General features: G+C 49.8%; 1 protein-coding gene across 2 annotated transcripts in view; it reads left to right on the top strand.

Moving 5' to 3' along the window:
• The first annotated feature begins 629 nt into the window (after positions 1 to 629).
• The window catches only part of Zc3h3 (zinc finger CCCH-type containing 3), an 83,238-nt gene continuing 65,943 nt past the window's right edge, over positions 630 to 17,924 (top strand). The window contains exons 1-3 of one of the 2 annotated variants that reach the window (XM_075959549.1): positions 630 to 887; positions 2,116 to 3,400; positions 4,828 to 5,024. In XM_075959549.1, coding sequence (XP_075815664.1) covers positions 800 to 887; positions 2,116 to 3,400; positions 4,828 to 5,024 — 1,570 coding nt within the window. In that variant the 5' untranslated portion in view covers positions 630 to 799. Of the gene's footprint in view, positions 888 to 2,115; positions 3,401 to 4,827; positions 5,025 to 17,924 lie in introns of those variants that run through there. The other variant, XM_075959550.1, reaches the window with a different exon arrangement.

The raw sequence follows: 17,924 nt of genomic DNA, 5'->3' as shown, positions 1-17,924 counted from the left end.
AGTTTTAATGTATGAGTGTTGCCTGCATGTATGCCTGCCCGCCAGAAGAGGGCACCAGATCCTATTAGAGATGGTTGTGAGCCACCATGTGGTAGTTGGGAATTGAACTCAGGACGTCTGGAAGAGCAGTCAGTGCTCTTAACCGCTGACCGGTTTCTCCTGCCCCTAGGGTCTGTATTTTTTAACTCTTTGGTTATACACCTAGACGTGGAATTGCTTGATTACGCAGCAACTCTAGTACTGAGACGCCTCCACTGTTTTCTCGAAGTTGCAGCCTTTCCTACTAACTCCACTTAAGGATTTTGTCGGCTTAACATCTGTTATCAACCGCAAAACAGCCTCCGATTCTTTCCTGCTGTTCTCGTGCTGCCGTAGCAAAGACGTTAAAAGGGCACGCCTTTAATTCCAGTTCCGGAGGCAGAGGAAAGTGAATCTCTGTGGGTTCGAGGCCAGCCTGGTCTACATAACGAGTTCCCTAGCTATGCTTCCCCAGTCGGAATACATACTAAGACCTTATCTCAATAAAAGTAAAGTAGTAAAAAGGCTTCTTGGGTCCAGGGGAACTGTTGTCCACCTCCTCCATGGACCTCCCAGCGGCAGAATAAAGCGCAGGAATTCGTGCGGAAGCCAGATAACCTCGCCGCCACTTCCGGGCGCTTGAGGATGATGAATCGTTTCTCGTTGTGCGCATGCGCTCTCGCAGGGTTGCCCGGGCGACGGTTGCAGCCCAGCCTCAAATTCACACCGAGTGGAGCCCAGCTTTCCCTCGGCCCCGCCCGGAGGAACCAGTCGCTCAGCGATGACGTCGCGGGGGCCTGGCTGGGCATCGCGGACTCCGGAGATGGAGGAAAAGGAGCAGCTGCGGCGGCAGATCCGCCTCCTGCAGGGTGAGGGGACCACGGCCCGGGAGCGCGTCCTCTCCGTTCTTGTAACCGCCGCGGACCCTTTCAGAAGCGGGTGCTGTCGGTGGCGGTCTCCTGATGGTCTGCTTGGGTGGGAGTATGAGCGGCCGGGTCGGGTGCGGCCCGAGGGTGACAGACCCCCTCCAGGCTTCGGGGCGACTGAGCGGGCTTCAGAGGGCTCGCAGGAGACGGCACGGTGGCCTCCCGCGGGTGGTCGCATCAACCGGCCTCGGGCCCCGGCCGGCTCTGGAGCGGTTCTCTTCGGCTGCCGTTGAGTACCTCTCCCCGGATTCGGGCACAGCCCCCTTGTTCTAAGGCTGACTACCCAGGCAGTAGCTTCCGCAGCTATTTTAAACCCAAGTCGGTCTTTATAAATTTTAGCATCGTTTCCAGAATTTTCCCCAGAGAAAACACTTAGGGGTCTGAAAAGCCAGCGCTGGGGAGAGGCCAGGTGGCCTGTTCCTTTGGGGCTACTTTTTGGGTTTTCTTCACACCCGACCGAGGTATCTCCAAATCTGGGCGTGGCCTTGCTGTGAGGGTTGAGGCAGACCGCGTGTCTGTGTGTGTGTGTGTGTGGGGGGGGGGGTGAACAGGCCTGCGTTCCTTCTCTCCTCCCTCAGGGGCTCCATGAATCACTTCACCCGAAAATCCTTGTGGTGGTGATATCAGGCTTTTTTCTGTGGGAGATGCTGTTAGCTGGTGGGTCGACAGTGGGTGTATTGTGTTGTTTTTCCTGCTGTCTGTCAAGCACTGGGTTACAGGAACGTCAATTCTGCGGCGATTACCAAGGTGCACTCTGGCATGTTTTCCATGAGTGGGCAAACTAGAGACCACCCTGTTCTTATCCAGGCACTGCAGGTTTCTGTGGCCTGTTTTTGCATATGGAGTGGCACTTGCCCTCAAATCATTGTGGTCCTAGGAGACCAATGAACAGAAACAGTTACACCTTGAAAGCTGCATTTTTAGGATAAGGAGACAAAATAACAATGAAGTAGCAACGATGAGGAAGAACACATGGAATTGACAAGATTTGGGTTGAACTTTCTATGGTTTCCAGCACTTAGGGCTTGCTCTCAAGTCAGTAAGGGGCTCAGGAAGGAGAATGGGTCTGGGGTATTAGGGAAGGGTTAGTAGTCTTGCTTGTTGCTGTTTTTATTGTAGGAGGTTTTTTATTAACATCTAGATAACTGAGCCTGTGATTCTGCCTTCTCAGGTCTGATTGATGATTATAAAACCCTCCATGGCAATGGCCCTGCCCCGGGCACCTCAGCTACTCGGTGGCAGCCACCAGTTTTCCAGGGTGGCAGGACCTTTGGTGCCCGCTACTCTCGTCCAAGTCGGAGGGGCTTCTCACACCGTGGCCCTTCATGGCGCAAGAAATATTCTCTTGTGAATCAGCCTCTGGACTCTTCGGGCCCAGCCAATGATCATGCTTTGCACACATCCCTCAGGTCTGGAGACAGGCAGCATGCTGACTCCCAGCAGTACGTACTGGAGAGACAGGTCCAGCTCAGTCCAGATCAGAATATGGTTATTAAAATCAAGCCACCATCAAAGACAGGCCCCACCAGTGCTTCAGGGGTCCAGCAAAGCTCCTTGGAAGACTATGATGAGTCCTTCTGGAGTGACCAAAGACCCCAGGGAAGTGAGGCTGAGCTCCCTGGTGGACAACTGCAGTCTGCAAGGCCCGGAAGAACCAAGATGGGTTACAGTGTGGACGACCCCCTTCTGGTCTGCCAGAAGGAGCCTGGCAAGCCTCGGGTAGTGAAGTCTGTGGGCAGGGTAAATGAAAGCCCCTCCGAGCATCGGCGGACAGTCAGTGAAAGTGAAATCACCATCAAGGCACACTTCCCATCGCCTTTCGTGCACCAACGTACTGGTGTGGCCCTGGGCCGGAAAGTAGGCCCTCATTCTGCCACCTATGCCGAACAACACATTGGAGACCACAGAGCAAATACTGGCCGTGCAGACCAGCCAGCTTCCTTGGGTTCGGTGGTGGCTCCAGTCAGACCAGCAACAGGAACTAGGCAGGTCAGGGAGGCCTCACTGCTAGTATCATGTCGACCCAGCAAGTTCCGGAAGAACAACTACAGATGGGTTGCTGCCTCCGAGAAGAGTCCACGGGCCACTCGGAGGGCTCTCAGTCCCAGAACGATCGTGGAGAGTGCGAGCAAGGCAGAGAAGCCACAGCCTAAAGTTGACCCAGAGACCAGGCCTGAGAAACTGGCCACATCATCCAAGCCTGGACCCTCTCCCAGCAAGTACAAGTGGAAGGCTTCCAGCCCCTCTGCTTCCTCCTCTTCCTCTTTCCGTTGGCAGTCAGAAGCTGGCAGTAAGGACCATACTTCTCAGCTCTCCCCAGTCCCATCTAGGTCCCCATCAGGGGACAGATCAGCAATGGGACCCGACAACTTGAAGCCTCTCTTTGGAGAGACACCACTCTCGGCTTACAAAGTGAAGAGCCGTACCAAGATTATCCGGAGGCGGGGTAATACCAGGTGCGCATCTTTCCATCTTGCAACAGCCTAGCTAGGTGGGTGGGGTAAGGCTCATGAAGGCTTTTTGGCTCCTAAATTAGAGAATTTGGAGCCGTTGACTGTAGCTTGTGTTCCCTTCCTGTTTCCTTGGGGGAAAAGAAGGCCCATGTTGGGTCTGTTCAGCGCCATGGATGTGTGGCCTACCCTGGGAGCTTCGTGTGTGATTTTGAGTCATGCTTGTAGTGGGAGCGAGGCTGGAGGTAGTGTCATGTCAGGATGTGTCAGGTACAGCTTGAGTGAGTCAGGGCCTGGCATGGGGCCTCAGCAGGGATGGGAGGCAAGAGCTCTGAGACTGGTGATGCTGGCAGGTCTATCATTTTGGGTAGTTTCCCTTCTGGGGTGGGACTGGGTTCAAAAACAGGGTGTCATGCCAGGTTAGGTACTCGGGGAACAGCACCCCTGGTCTGTCCAGTGTTTAGCAGTATGTAAAAGCTGCGTGGCTGTTCTGACCAGACCAGGGGGTTATGTGTCTGAGCTGGGTGGTGAACTAGGGTGCCAGGTGTGCCTGGACTTTCCTGCTTTGTTTTTATTTGAAGGCTTTAGGTTCCAGGAAGTCAGGCTTTGTGGGGCACTGTGTCCTGGCCCAGACAGAAGTGTGCACCATTTGTGTTAGGTTGGGTGACAGTGGAAGGGGCTGGTGCTCTCTGGCCACCTTCAAAGTGTGCTGAGGTGTTGTTGGGTGACTATCATTCCAGAGGAAGCAAATTGGTTTTACATTCCGGCTGATGGTGGCCAGGGGACCAGGCTGAGCTACTGCTTTATGAGTACATGGTACTTCTGAGATCACTACCCTTGCATGACTGTGGGAAACTGAAAGATGGCATCATAGCCTAGAGTATGTGGTTAGGGGTCAGAACCTTCAGATCAGCTGCCAATAGCAAAAATATTGTCTGCTTACCAGGCAGAGGTCCTGCTTATGCCATCAGACAGTGTTTTTCCAAAAGACAATTCTCTCCTTGCCATGAATCCCCCTAAGGAAGTTCTTCCTGCATTCTCAGTTTGATCTTTGGCTCTGTGCTCCAGACGTGTGCTGTTTGTAGTTATCTGACCCTGAATCCTATCCTCATAGTGCCTAAGGATAGATTGCTCTTATCAGGCTGTGGTGGGGACCTGGGAGGGGGAGTTTTGGCACAGCCTTGGTGATGTGCTGGAGAGATGGCATCAGGGCCTGGTGGCAGCTCTGTCTCAGGAACGCGGCCCTTTTCCAGCAGTTTTCCCCTAGTCTTGTCCAGGGCCTCACCTGGCTTGGAGAAGGGCTGGGGCAGGAGCCACTCTGCTCTGCTTCACTTGGCGAGTATGGCAACCTGTGCTGTCTCCAGATGAGGAAGGAGCTTGGGCAGATCTACTCAACGAACCTGTTGGTAGTCTTTTGTGTTTTATCTCCACAGCCTTCCAGGGGACAAGAAGAGCAGCCCCTCAGCTACCACCACCAACAAAAACCATCTCACTCAGCGACGGAGACAGGTCCTCCGGGGGAAGAGTAGCCCCATTCTGAAGAAGACTCCCCACAAGGGTCTGATGCAGGTCACCAGGCATCGGCTGTGCTGCATGCCATCCAGCCGGGCCCACCACTCCACCAAGGAAGGTATGACAGAGAGGAGGATGTTAGGAACTGGCTGAAGATGGACTGCCCTCCACTAAGGTGGTCAGGAACCATGTTAGGAGGGTGGGGCATGAAACCCAAATGAGAGTCTAGAGAGAGGGGTAGGCTGGACATGGCTGGGTTCCCCCGGGCAGTTGGCAAAAGGAAAACGATGGATTGAAGAGGCTTACAGCTTTGGGTGGAGAAGATGGAAGGTCTGCTAGTGTTGCCTGGCAGAGTGTGAGGGAGGGCTGCTCACTGGAATCCTCTAGGTTAGCATGATTTGCTTGTGTCTATGTGGTAGAGTGGCATATAGACTGGGGACAGCAAAGGCACAGTGTCCCCCCAGCCCTACATGGGGGCAGGGAAAGGTGAGGGATGAGGGGTCTTGAGTCCAGTGGCTCCATATCTGGGGCTTTGGATGTGTTAGGAGGCTACTGAAGCTGTCCACTGCTACCACTGGTGGTAGGAATGGATAGCCTCATAATTATAGACAGTGCATAGTGCCCTGGTGTTCCTGTTGCAGGAAGGATTGTGGGCAGTCTTTCCATCCATTCATTCACCTGCTTACCCACAGAGCATATGATGGGCACCTTGGGGTCAAGAATTATCTTCTGGTTCCTGGGGATGCTGAGCCACATCTCACCGGAGACCAGTGGCTGCCCGAACCCTTGTAAATAGCCTGGACGGTTGGTTTTCAGTAGTAAAGGTGTCCTGAGAAGAAGAAAGCAGAAGACTACAGTTATGGGCTGTAGGGAGGGTGTAAACTCTAGGGAGTGCTTCTTGAGGAGCCTTAGGTGAGGAGAGGAAATAGCGCTCAGATATGCAGGTGAAGGTAGTGATGGAACACAGATCAGAAGGAAGGCCGCCTAGCCAATGTGCTTTATAGGGTTGGGAAAGGGGATGACCCCAATGGAAGGACACTAGGTCATGCCATAGTAAGGAAAGAGTAGGTTCTGATTGTGATGTCAGGGAGGAGATAGATGAGGAAGCCAGGAGATATGAGGAGCATCAGGTGGCAGGACTAGGCTAGTGGGCTGGAGTAGACCGTCAGGATGGCTGGTATGCAAGGCCTTGCATATAAGATGTGTGTGGGGTGGGGGAGTTGTCATCTCAGCACAGATGAGCTATGGAAACAGAGGTGCTGAACCTGTAGCTGGGATGACTACTACACAACTCTACATAGACAGAGGCCACAAGGGTAGGCTGTCTGCAGGGGTTGGTTTGGCCAGGGTTTTGACCAAGGAGATGAGAGTGACAATAGTAATTTCTCTAGGCTGACCCTGGGTAGATTTGGCTTGCCCCAAGAACTGGTTTGTGGTTTCCTTGGCTCTCTCATGCAAGTCTTACTGTCTGCCTCTTTTCCTTGCTTGTCCAAGAACTCCAGCCTGAATGATGTTCAAGACCCTGGCCAGTCTGTTTGATTCCCTGGGCTGGGGTCTTGCCACACTGCTGAGTGGAGCTCTTCTTTCTCCAGGTGGGTACAGCTCCCGAACTCATGTGGCTGTTAGAGGTCAGGGTCTCTCAGTACATGGGGTCTGTGGATAAGAGCTGCCCTTTGATCTAGTGTTTTGGTGTCTTTTCTTTTTGCTTTTCTCCAAGAAAATGCTTAGCCCTAATTCCAGATCTCCTTTTCATGCTAGTACCCTGGTGTTTAGGGAGGGACCTGATTGCTCAGTAGACTTTGGGTGCCCAGTAGTGGGGTAGCCTAGCTGCTTCTGGCCCACCCCTTCTTCAGGTCACTACTCAGCCCTACTGTGTGGCCTAGCAGCCAGCAGAGGGCGCACTTGCCCCTCTTATTCCCTCCATCCACCTTTTTCTGGTAATTGATTGCCTAATTTCCTCTTTATGTGAAAGAAAGCAGATATCAAGTAATTTGCAGCAATAACCTGCTAATGCTGGGCCAGTATCGAAACTCCCCTGTTCATTTCAAGTGGCAGATAAAACACTAATACATAATTATCCTTGCAAATTGGATTGTTTTAAATAACCAAAAGGCTACGGCCAGAAGAAAGCGATCCCATCTCCCTCGAGTTACTCTTGCAGCGTAATTGCCGCGTTCAATCAATTTCCCTGGCATTAGAAATTCCATCACAATCAACATTAAGCTTTATTCATTGTGATGGCTAAGAGCCGGGCCATTTCTCCTCTTTTTCTTAACTGGCAAAATTAATCAGGGAAAAGATTTTAAACATTTACCCGTGCGAAAGAGGTCAGCGCTGCCACTATATTGCTCAGCAGATAAGGGGGCTAATAAAAAGAAAATTGAATTACTAATGATCACCAGGAACCGAGTATATAAAACCTGGCAATCGCCAGTTCAGGAGAAGGAGAATCAATTTTCTTGGGACAAGGTGTGCTCATTTTTTATTTTGGCGCGTATTATCAGCAATTTAATTTGAGAGCGCATAAACAGGAGGAAACAGTTAGGGAATAATGAGCCTGGAGGTGTAAAGTGCCGCAGGATATATGCTGTACACAATTTATTTGGCACAACAGATAATCGCTTTAATTGAATTCAAAACTGCATTGTTCAGCAGCCATGGGGCTGCTCCTGCTTGGGGACCGAGAGTGTCAGGAAGGTTCCAGTCTGAAGTGGTGTCTCCCTTCTGGTCAGCCTTTGGTTGTGGGGTGAGGTGAGAGCCCCCTGAAGGGGCCCAGGAGGCATGTGCTCTAGGTCACTGCTGAGACCTGCTTGGTCTGCCTCCCATGGACAGATGCTAGAAAAGGCATTTGGGAGGGATGAATCTTTAGGGATGTGGCGATTGGTAAAGTTACTATGTGATGCTCTGCCTTTGGTCGGTGTTGGGATATAGGACCTGGGAGTCTTGGAGTGAGCTCCTGGACTTACTCACCTAAAGGCATGGCCTATACCTAGTATGTGGCTTGGCTTCCTGAGCTATGTGCATAGGGTGCTGTTTAATCTGACATACCAGTCAACTTTTCACCTGCTGCCCTAAGTTAGGTAACTGCTTAGTATCAGTAAGTCATGGGCTTCTACCCAACAGCCTTTTGGAAACACTGACTGTCCACTGCCAAGAAAAAGCCATTGTGGGTGGACAGGCTTAGAGGTAGAAGAACCTTCTCTTTTATCTTCCCAAAATGGATATGTGGCCATTGCTTGTCCTTTTCTGCTTATAGCTATGTTTTAAATTTTTGGTCTTAGGACTTAGTTGAGTACATTTACTGCTCTTCCAGAGGACCCAAGTTAAGTTCACAACTACTTATAACTTCAGTTCCAGGGGATCTGTCACCCCTCTTCTGGACTCTGTGCATATCTGCATGCGTGTGTGCATACCAGCACGTGGACATACATATAAAAATCATTTAAATTAGAAGTATTTAAAAATCAGGGCTGGAACAATGGCTTAGTAATTAAGAGCATATGCTACTCTTCTAGAGTACTCCAGCCGGGCGGTGGTGGCGCACGCCTTTAATCCCAGCACTCGGGAGGCAGAGGCAGGTGGATCTCTGTGAGTTCGAGGCCAGCCTGGTCTACAAGAGCTAGTTCCAGGACAGGAACCAAAAGCTACAGAGAAACCCTGTCTCGAAAAATCAAAAAAAAAAAAAATAGAGTACTCCAGTTTGATTCCCGGCATCATGTCAGGTGGGTCACAGCTGCCTATAACTCCAGTTCTAGGGGAATCTGACTCCTCCAATTTCCATGGCTACCCATACTCAGGCATGTTTGTCCTGTGTGAGCACGTACACAAACACACACACACACACTATTGAAAATAAAATGAATCGGCCAGGCATGGTGGTGTACACCTTTAATCCCAGCACTCTGGAGGCAGAGGCAGGTGGATCTTTGAGTTTAAGGTCAGCCTGGTCTATAGAGCAATTTCTAGAACAGCCAGGGCTACACAGAGAAACCTTGTCTCAAAAAAAAAAAAAAACAAAAATAAAATAAAACAATAAAATAAATTTAAAAAATCTTTTAAAGCCAGGTGGTGGTGGCGCGCACCTTTAATCTCAGCACTTGAGAGGCAGAGGCAGATGAATCTCTGTGAGTTCGAGGCCAGTCTGTGAGTTCCAGGACAGCCAGGGCTGTTACACAGAGAAAACTTGTCTCGAAAAACAGAAACAAAAAACTTCTTTTAAGCAAACAAACAATCCTTGACTTTGCCCTGAAAATAGAACCTTCTTAGGTAAAAGGTTAGTCTGGTAGGTTCTGGGTTGGAGCTTTCTAGAAGACTGGATAATAAGGACTAGGTAAATTTTCATTGTGATATCGTGCAGATGGCGGGCTGACCTGAGACCCACCTGCCACGTACATTTCACTTGAGCCTCTGGGGCATAGTTGCCTGCCTCTAGTGCAGAGTCCTCCAGCATGTGGCAGGAACCCTCAGCTCACTGTGGTAGCCCTGTGCTATGAAGGAACCACTGTTAACATTTATAGGTAAGAAGAAAACCACTCATTTTGGGTCTCTGGCAGAAGGATAGGTAAGAGTCGTGGCCTCTTGTCTGGCTGGGTATCCCTCAGTGGTGGTCTTCTTATCCTGTCTGGGGTAAGAGTCTGCTGGGACGGGTGCTCATTCCAGATTCAAAAGTTTTTAAGGAAGAGCTCAGGAAGTCCTCCCAGTGTGAGCACTATGAACCTCTTCTCCGCCCAGTGCTCACTACAAACTAGGTAGCTCTTTGTCCACCCTCAGCTTAGAGCTGTCCCCATGGAGGACTGGAAACCCTCAGATGGTTAGTGTTCTCTAGGAGCCGGTCTTACCCTCTAGCCTCTAGCCATCCTGAAGGCAGCCTCCTCAGAGCTCTGACTAGTCTTTCTCAGTTTGGATGAGGCCTGCCTTTATCCTGAGGTAGGACAGCTTCTCTGCTGTCCCTCCTGGCTGTTTAGACAAATGTGCTCAAGCCTGCTGACCTGCTTGATCTCTTGTGCCCATCATCTTCCTTCTTTGACCCCCTTAGAGTGCCTTGTGTCCCCTGCTCCTGGCAGAGTTCCCAAACAGTCATTTGTGATATATATCCTTTCAGAATCACTTTTTTCAGTTATTCTGGGGAAGGGTCAACTTGCCAGGTAGGTATAGTCATAGCTTCACACTTAGTTTGTCCATTGATTGTGGTACTACGGATTGAACTCAGGGCCTTAAACATACTCAAGCAAATACTTGGCTATTGATTTCTTTTTTTGCTTTTTATTATTTTGAGACAGGGTGTTACTAAGTTTTTCAGATTGGCCTTGAACTCACGCTGTAACCCAGAGAGGCCTTGAGTGGTGGGTGCTCTGCTTCAGCCTCTTGAGTAGCTTGGATCAATTACTTCACCTCTTTATTTTTAAAGCCTACGTTATATATGTAACGTAGGCTAAATATGTAGTGAAGAATGATCTTGAACCTTCTGCCTCTGCCTCCCAGTGCTGGGATTATAGGCATGGCTGCCCTCCTGGCTTTCACTTCTCCTCTTCTGCTAAAGTATTATGGGGCTCTTGCCTCTTATTAGGCTTGCCTCTTCTTTGGCTAGATTTGGTCCTTTAAAAATTCTGCCCCCTTTTGAAGGCCTTACTCCTTGGCCAGGACCTATTCATTCATGGGCCAGATCCCACCCCTCCATAGCCAAACCCCATCTACTCTGGCCAGGCTCTAGATTTTGCCTCTTCAAAAGGTCTTGCCTCTGAAGGCCTTTCCCATCTCCAGGCAGACTTCTCTGAGTAGGCCCACCCATTCTGGCTAGCAGTATCTCAACCCTCCGTGTCACCTCCGTTTTGTGGTGTGATCCTCTTCCCTCAGATATTCAGAGCCCCCGCCTTCATCAGACAACTACTCAGTGCCCATGGTCAGCCTTCCAAGCCTATCCGCTTTAAGGTCACCATGGCATTCCCACTTCCTTTTCTGCCTTTTGTGGATTTCTGTGTTTATTGTCTGTATTGCCTCACTAGAAACATCCTGCATGAGGGTTTTGTTCCATTCTTGTCACATAGATGTGAGTCTCTTGGTGTAGGGCAAGAATAGGTTGTCTTATTTCATTGCAGAAACCATAGGAAGAACTGTTTGTGACAGGATTCTCTTCTGCAGAGTATTCTGGGTGAAAATTGTTCTCTCTAGTTTTATCACCACATATGCTGGAAGCCAACTCCTGGCCTCAATCCAGAGCTCTTGTTGAGTGAGCAAGCCCTGCTGGTCTGGGGATACCTGCCTCATCTATCTTAGGCTGCCAGGGTTGGGTTAGGATATGGGCTGGTAGATGTGCATCGTGATGTGTTTGATTGCCTGTTGAGAGCAGTGCTGCTCACTTGGGAGACCTCAGGTCTTTCCAAGGCCCGGGACTATTGGAGCATCATTATATTTAGCCACTGAGGGTGAGAGAGTCTGCAAGGTACTGACCTACAAGTAAAAACAATAGGCCTACCTGTTGGGGATATTATTCCTGCCCGTGTCAAATGTGCCTGGTGGGTTAGGGTGGTAGTGGCATGCCTGGAGGGTCTGTGAGCACCCCAAAGCACTGGGTGGCTATGGGATGGCATTGTCTCACCACCTGTGTTACTTGAGGACAGTTAGGGAAATCTAGGAGTAAGAGTGTTGGCAGATGAGAGTGCTCACAGGCTGGCTATACAGCTGCAGTCTCTTAGGTGCCCAGTCCCCTGCTTGGCTCTGAGCTGTGTGGTCTCTGGAGAACTGACTTCCAATGGAATTCAGCCAGAGAACCCACACTGATGGCACAGAGGTTAAGGGGTTGCAGCTTGGTTGTGACATCATCTTTCCCTACCTGACCTAGGCTTGGGCAATAGCACTTTGGTGGCCTTGGCTGGCTGCTTTCTCCAATGCAGTCCAAGGCATGGGTCTTACCTTGTAGGGGAGCAGAGGGCTGCAATCAGGACCCCAGGATAGATAGCAAGGATGCATGCTGTTTTCTGTCTAGTCATATGGCCCAGCTGAGGCAGCCAGCAGATGGCTGTGGCGAGGGTTGTGGGAGTACATTGGAGCCTAGGGTACTTGTTGGGGTGCTCAGGGAAAGCTTGCTGTACCTGACAGGGAAAGGCTCAGGGCCAGGGATCTGGGTGAGAGGCCAGGCTTGCTAGGCACCATTTAATGCTGGATGCTGGGATTAGCCACATTAGCCACAAATTCTAGCACTTGGCTGAGATATTGTGCACATAAAGTAGCTCAGCCTCTTACCTATCTGGTTGGTGTCATTGTCTTGCTGAGGGAGTTTGGACCCTCTATGTTCTTTGCACTGCTGTCTCATTATTTGTTTTTTTGTTTTGTTTTGTTTTTTTTAATCTATAAAATTAGAGTTGATAGGCTCCAGGGTCTCTATGCAGATCAAGGAACCTTTAGGTGTTTAGACCAGTGTGGTCTTTCTCTGTGCTCTGTGGTGGCTGCTGCTGTCTGGGAAGTCCTGCCCGATGCCTCAGGGTCTGCGATCTATTGTTGCTCACTGGTTTGCAGCTGGACTGTTCGATTTTACTACGGCAAACACTGTTAAAGGGTGTGAGAGCAGTTAAATCTGGAGTCCTGCTTTCATAAGGGAAAAAAGAAAATGCTGAATTAGGCTCTGGGAAAGGCATCCACAGCGATCCTTGGATCTTGCATAAATTATCAGGCACACTGGAGGCCTCCAATTTTACGTTTGTCACAACCATGCTAATTAATTATCCCACAAGAATTGGCATGAACACACGTGTGAGCTTGCCCCTTCTGACTCCTGCCTTGGAAAGAGTGGTGCTATCAGGGTGGCTAAAGCTTGTAAGACAGCAGACCTCCTCACCCTCTGCTTTAGGGTAGTTTGGCTAATTCCTGTGTAAACTGAAGTGAGAATAGTTCTCTTGTCACTTTCCTCCTAGTTGAAGAATTGCCCCATCTTCTATGTGTCCTGACTGACTTTGAATCAAATACTGCACCTTGGCCACTGAACGTAGACTGACTTAAGGATCTCCAGAGCTTAGCTTCACACTGGCTACTGGGCTGCAGAGTTGACTAAACTTTGTCCAGCTGCCTCTTGCTGGTCTGTCAGGGCCCACAGACGCTGCTGACTCCCACAAGGATACACTACTGAGCACCCAGAGCTTTCCTGGGGAACATGGCATAAGAACTGTGCTGGACATCATCTTCTATGACCTGATCTGTCTTCAGCAAAGTCAGCAAGGCCTGGAGGCAGCATGTGGATACAATTTAGCATACTCACACTTTGTTTGCTACCTGACAATGGGGTGGGTGCCAGCTGCAGGCAAGTGCCCCTTGATGTGGAGTTAGAGACAGTCTGTGGTAGGTTGTGGGCTTCAAGACATAGTGACAGGATTCTAGGTAGGCCAGGAAAGGGGGCTGTACCCAAACCTGTATTATGAGTGTAGAATAGATTCAGGGGTCAGGGCACAGCCTATGCATGAGCCAACCTTAGTGTGTAGCTCTCCAGTGTTGGGCTGTGTCCTGATAGTGGGCAGCTTTCCAGGAACCTTTTCGTCTTTACTAGTCCCCAGTTAGGTGATTGGTAGTCTTAAGAAGATCATCAATCTCACTGTAATGGGGCAGGTGACAGAACTCTGTGAGCATGGAGCACACCCCTCTGGTGGGGAGAGACACTTGATGAGCTCCACCCAGCTTGTTCCTGTTTTGTTTGTGGCTCTGTGTCTACAGTGGGTGCCTGCCCTGGTATTGTTTCTTAAGGCATTTGGGGCTAGAACCTGGGTATCCTGCATGGGTTTGGCTGACCATGCTGTAAGGATCCAGACCACCCCTCGTTTCACCTGATGGAGGACAGTGATGGCACAATGTGCTGGACAACCTAGCCTTGGTCACCAGTTCATGACTTAAGCTGGTCAAGGGCTCCTCTCAGGTCTGCTTTTCCTAAGATGGGGAGAATCTTCCCTCTGGAACCACGCAGAGCCAGAGGCAGCAGCACTGTCATTGGTGCTTAGAGACATGAGTCCTATGGAATAATGTGGACGCCACCTAGCTTAGAAGGGTGTGCTCCTGATGGGCTTGAGAGCATTCCATGTGGAATTTTTTCCTGCTGAAGACAGCTGGGCATGGAAGACAGCTGGGTAGTTGGTACACAGTGTTCTAGGGTAGGGAGGGATTCTCTTGTCTTCTTGCCTGGGAGCCTTCCTGGATTGCCTCTGCATAACGAAAGGACCTGGCCTGGTCTCCTCTGGCCAAGGACACTAAACAGAAAGGGTGTGATTCCTTGCAGACTTGTACTGGGAGCTCCAGGGCAGCACCCCAGCTAGGGCTGGCTGAGGAGGACAACCAGGCCTGTGGGGGATAGGAGGTGCCTGCTGAGGGTTCTGGGAATAGGTAGCTGAATAGGGAGTCCCTCTCACTTGGTGGGCTGGCCTTGTGGTGAGGAGCAGGGTGTGGTTTCATGGGACTAGAGGTCAGACTGCCATTGCTGCTTGAGGGATGTACAGAGATCTTGTTTTGCACCTGTGCTGGAGCCCAGCGATGACATTCTGAAATTTGGCCAGAGTGCATCTGAGTTTGACATGAGCAGCCAGCTGGCTTGCCTGCTCCTGCTCCTCTGCTTAGCCAATAGGTCTGGGCCTTAGGACTGACAGCTGTGTTACGGTCTCTAAGGGTATGCTTTGCTCAAAAAGAGTCTTTAAAAACATTCTTTGGCTCTTTCCTTTATGCCTAGGTCTTCTTATTTTTAGAGGGAAACATATGCCTGAGTGGGGTTCATCTGGTTCTCCTGTCCCCACAACTTGATCTGGGCATCAGGACTCTGAGTGTGGTTGGTGATTACCTGAAGGCAAGGGCTGTAAGCCACTCTGCCTCCTGTGCCGGGGACAGGACCTCACCTATCACAGAGTCCAGTCAGCCTGAGTATCTGAGGAAGCAGTGGGTGGAATGGAGGCTGTATAGATGTCTCAATGTGCAGTCTGTTATAATCACTCTAGGTGTAGCTTTCCAAAATTATTCCTTGATGGAGGGAGGGAGGGAGGGAGAGAGAGAGAGAGAGAGAGAATACAACGTGCACACATGTACCACACCATGCATGTGGTGATCAGAGGTTGCCTTCTACCATATGATGGGTCCTAGGGATTGAACTCAGGTTATTAGGCTTGGTGGCAAGAGCTTTTATCTGCTGAGCCATCTTGCTGGCCTGCTTTAGCTGTTTTCCATGTGGCTTTTTTTGTGGCTTTTTTCCCTTTGACTCATGGGTATAAAAGGTACTTCTTAATTTGCAAACGTGGGGATTTTGAAATTATTTTAACTAATGATTTCTTCAGTTTGTGTGTACAATTGGATTTCAGACCATTTGATGTTTCTGTAGATTTGTAGTTCAACTTGTGGTTTGGTAAATTGCATTTGAGAGGGCCGAATCCTAACCACTAGACCACCAGGGAGCGACGGTAAATTGCATTTGAAAAGAATGTTATTCTAGCTGGTCTGAAACTCACAGAGCTACACCTGGCTCTCCTCCTTAGTACTGAATGCTAGGATTAAAGTGTGCACAACCACACCTGGCTTTCATCTAGTCATTTTTCCAAGTCCAAGTCTGAAAGAAAACATGTTAATACTACTTTAACCCTTTGTGCCACAATATGAACTCAGGGCCTCATAAATATTTTAAATGCTGTACGGTACTGAGCTAAGCATTCAGCCTGCCACTGTGCTTTTTTTTTTAACTTTTTATTGATACTTTGTGAATTTCACATTATGCACCCCTATCCCACTCATCGCCTTGTCCTTCCATATCTGCCTTCAACCCTTGCAACCTCCCATGGAAGCTGTGGTTTGTCATGGTGTGTCACACAGTATACCCTTTGCCCAAACAGCTTTGCTTGCAAATGTTCATTGCAATGAGTCATTGGACTGGCTAGAGGCGTCTGGCTTCTGCTACGCTATTAATACAGGATCCTCACTGGGACTCCTCTCAGATATCCTGTTGGTGCCCTGTGTCATGGAGATCCTGTAACTTTGGTTTTTCTCTGTGTGTTTGTTCATTGAGGAATTACTGCAGAGTCTAGGTCTTCCTCTTGACACCTGCAGTTCTCCTGCCCACATCCTCTTTGGGAACATGTGACCTAGTAGAGATTCATCCTCTCCTGATATCTTGCCCACTGGAATCTGGAATGGAATGTCTTCCTTTCCCTTGATGCTGGGGTCCCTCTGGTAATTCCACCGAGGAAGATCTGTGGATACAGGATTTGTAGGTGTGGCTGTCTCAGGGTCAAGCTGTGTGTGCCTTTCCTGCTGTCAGAGCATCTAGATATCATAGGAATCCCTGGAGAGGAGACTGCATTCACTGTGGCCTTCTACTTTTCATGGATTTTCTGATTGCTCATCCCTCTCTTGTGTCCATATACATGGTGGTGGCTTAGTATTGCCATCAGTAACTTGTTTGGTGTAAAGGGCTCTCATTCTCCACAGGAGGCTAGTGTCTTGCCAGAAGGAGGAGGCATGGATTAGTCAGAGCCTGCTGGAGAGGAATTCTTCTGGGCCAGGAGTGGTCAAGGAAGTGCCATAGTCATGTAGCTTGCGTCTTTTCAGGATTCATGGCCTTTTCAATTGAAGATTTAGTCTAAATGCATAGAAATTGATGGAATTTACAAAGAAAATCTATAATTGGGTATGATGACTGTAAATCCGGCAGCTTGTGATCATTAAGTGTCCAGTTATTTGTGGCTTTGTTTGCGTGTCTGTCTCTCAGGCCTGGCAGGAAGGACCCTGGCCTTGGAGATAAGCCCCTGGGTCCCAATCTTCATTTTGATGCTTTTGATCCATGGGTCTTTGGGGCATCCTCAGGGGCCAGCAGCTGTGCATGGCCTGCATGCTTTTTTTTTCCACTGCTGACTGGTCCCTGCAGAATCAGGACAAAGTATCTAGTGCAGGTAGACAGGCAGGTCACTGCTAAAGGGGAGTCTTCTGACTAGACGCAAACCACTGTCTTCCCCATTCGCTTCCACAGTGCTCAGTCCCTCAGCCATCCAGCCCTGAGCAAGGGAACATGCCTTTTCTCCCTTTGCTCTGAAGGTGATGCCCAAGTGGAACTGTTGACTGTGGGCAAACACTTGGAAGTGCCAGTCTTCTCTCCTGGGGCTAATGCACAGGCTGTCATGGATGGGCACCTGTCACATGACCAGTTACAGGTTGCTGCTTGGCCTTCTGCTGGTATGAAGGGGTGGAGTAGACTTAGAGGCACAGCTGGTTCTGGGCCTCCTGTCTCATTTGGTTTTCCCAGCCAGGTAGATCTGGCTAGTGTAGTTCAACATAGGGCCTGACTAGAATCTTGCCTGTGCCCTTTCTTCCTCCTCCTTGGGGAGTATGGCCTCTAACTGGGACACTAGAATTCAGGTAAGTAGCCCACTCTCATGGTGTGGGTTGGTGTCACCTACAGAAGATAATTTCTGGGTTGTGACCTCAGCTACTTTCTGAGTCCTAACCACCTGAGAAAAAAGTTTTGGAAAGGGCGGACATTCTAGGAGCTGGAAGCAAAATCCTCATGTGTGTCTCACAGGATGCCCTGAAATTCTGAGTGGCTTACATGAGTGACTCCGTTGAATCTGTGACAGCCCCAGCCAAGTATCAGGAAGCTTGTTGGGTCTCAGTGGATGACAGGTTCTGGGGAGTTGTCCTTGACCTGTCCTGGCTGTGCTATAGGAATGGACTTCAGAGCCCTCGTGGACCTACTCCACCCAGATACCCTGCTCCAGAGCTCACTTGGGACATGTTTTGGGAACTAAGTGCTAAATGTCATAGAATAAAGTGTTGTGGTTTTGGCACATGTTCCCCTCTTGGCTTGTTACAGTGTGGTTGGAGGGCTATGAGATATGTCCTGGATGCCTTTTCTGTGGGTCGGCCATCCAGAGCTCTTACAGCCAGGGCTCTCTCGTTAGCCTTTGCTCTCTGCTCCTGTAAGTTAGTCCTAAAACTGCGTCTCCTCTTTTCAGTGCACTCAAAGCTGCATGGGCTGGGACGGAATCTGACAGCTCTTCTCCTAATTGCCCTTTCC

The sequence above is a fragment of the Microtus pennsylvanicus genome, chromosome 2 (genome assembly GCF_037038515.1).
Source record: "Microtus pennsylvanicus isolate mMicPen1 chromosome 2, mMicPen1.hap1, whole genome shotgun sequence".
Lineage (NCBI taxonomy): Eukaryota > Metazoa > Chordata > Mammalia > Rodentia > Cricetidae > Microtus > Microtus pennsylvanicus.
This window is presented reverse-complemented; position numbering and strand designations above follow the sequence as displayed.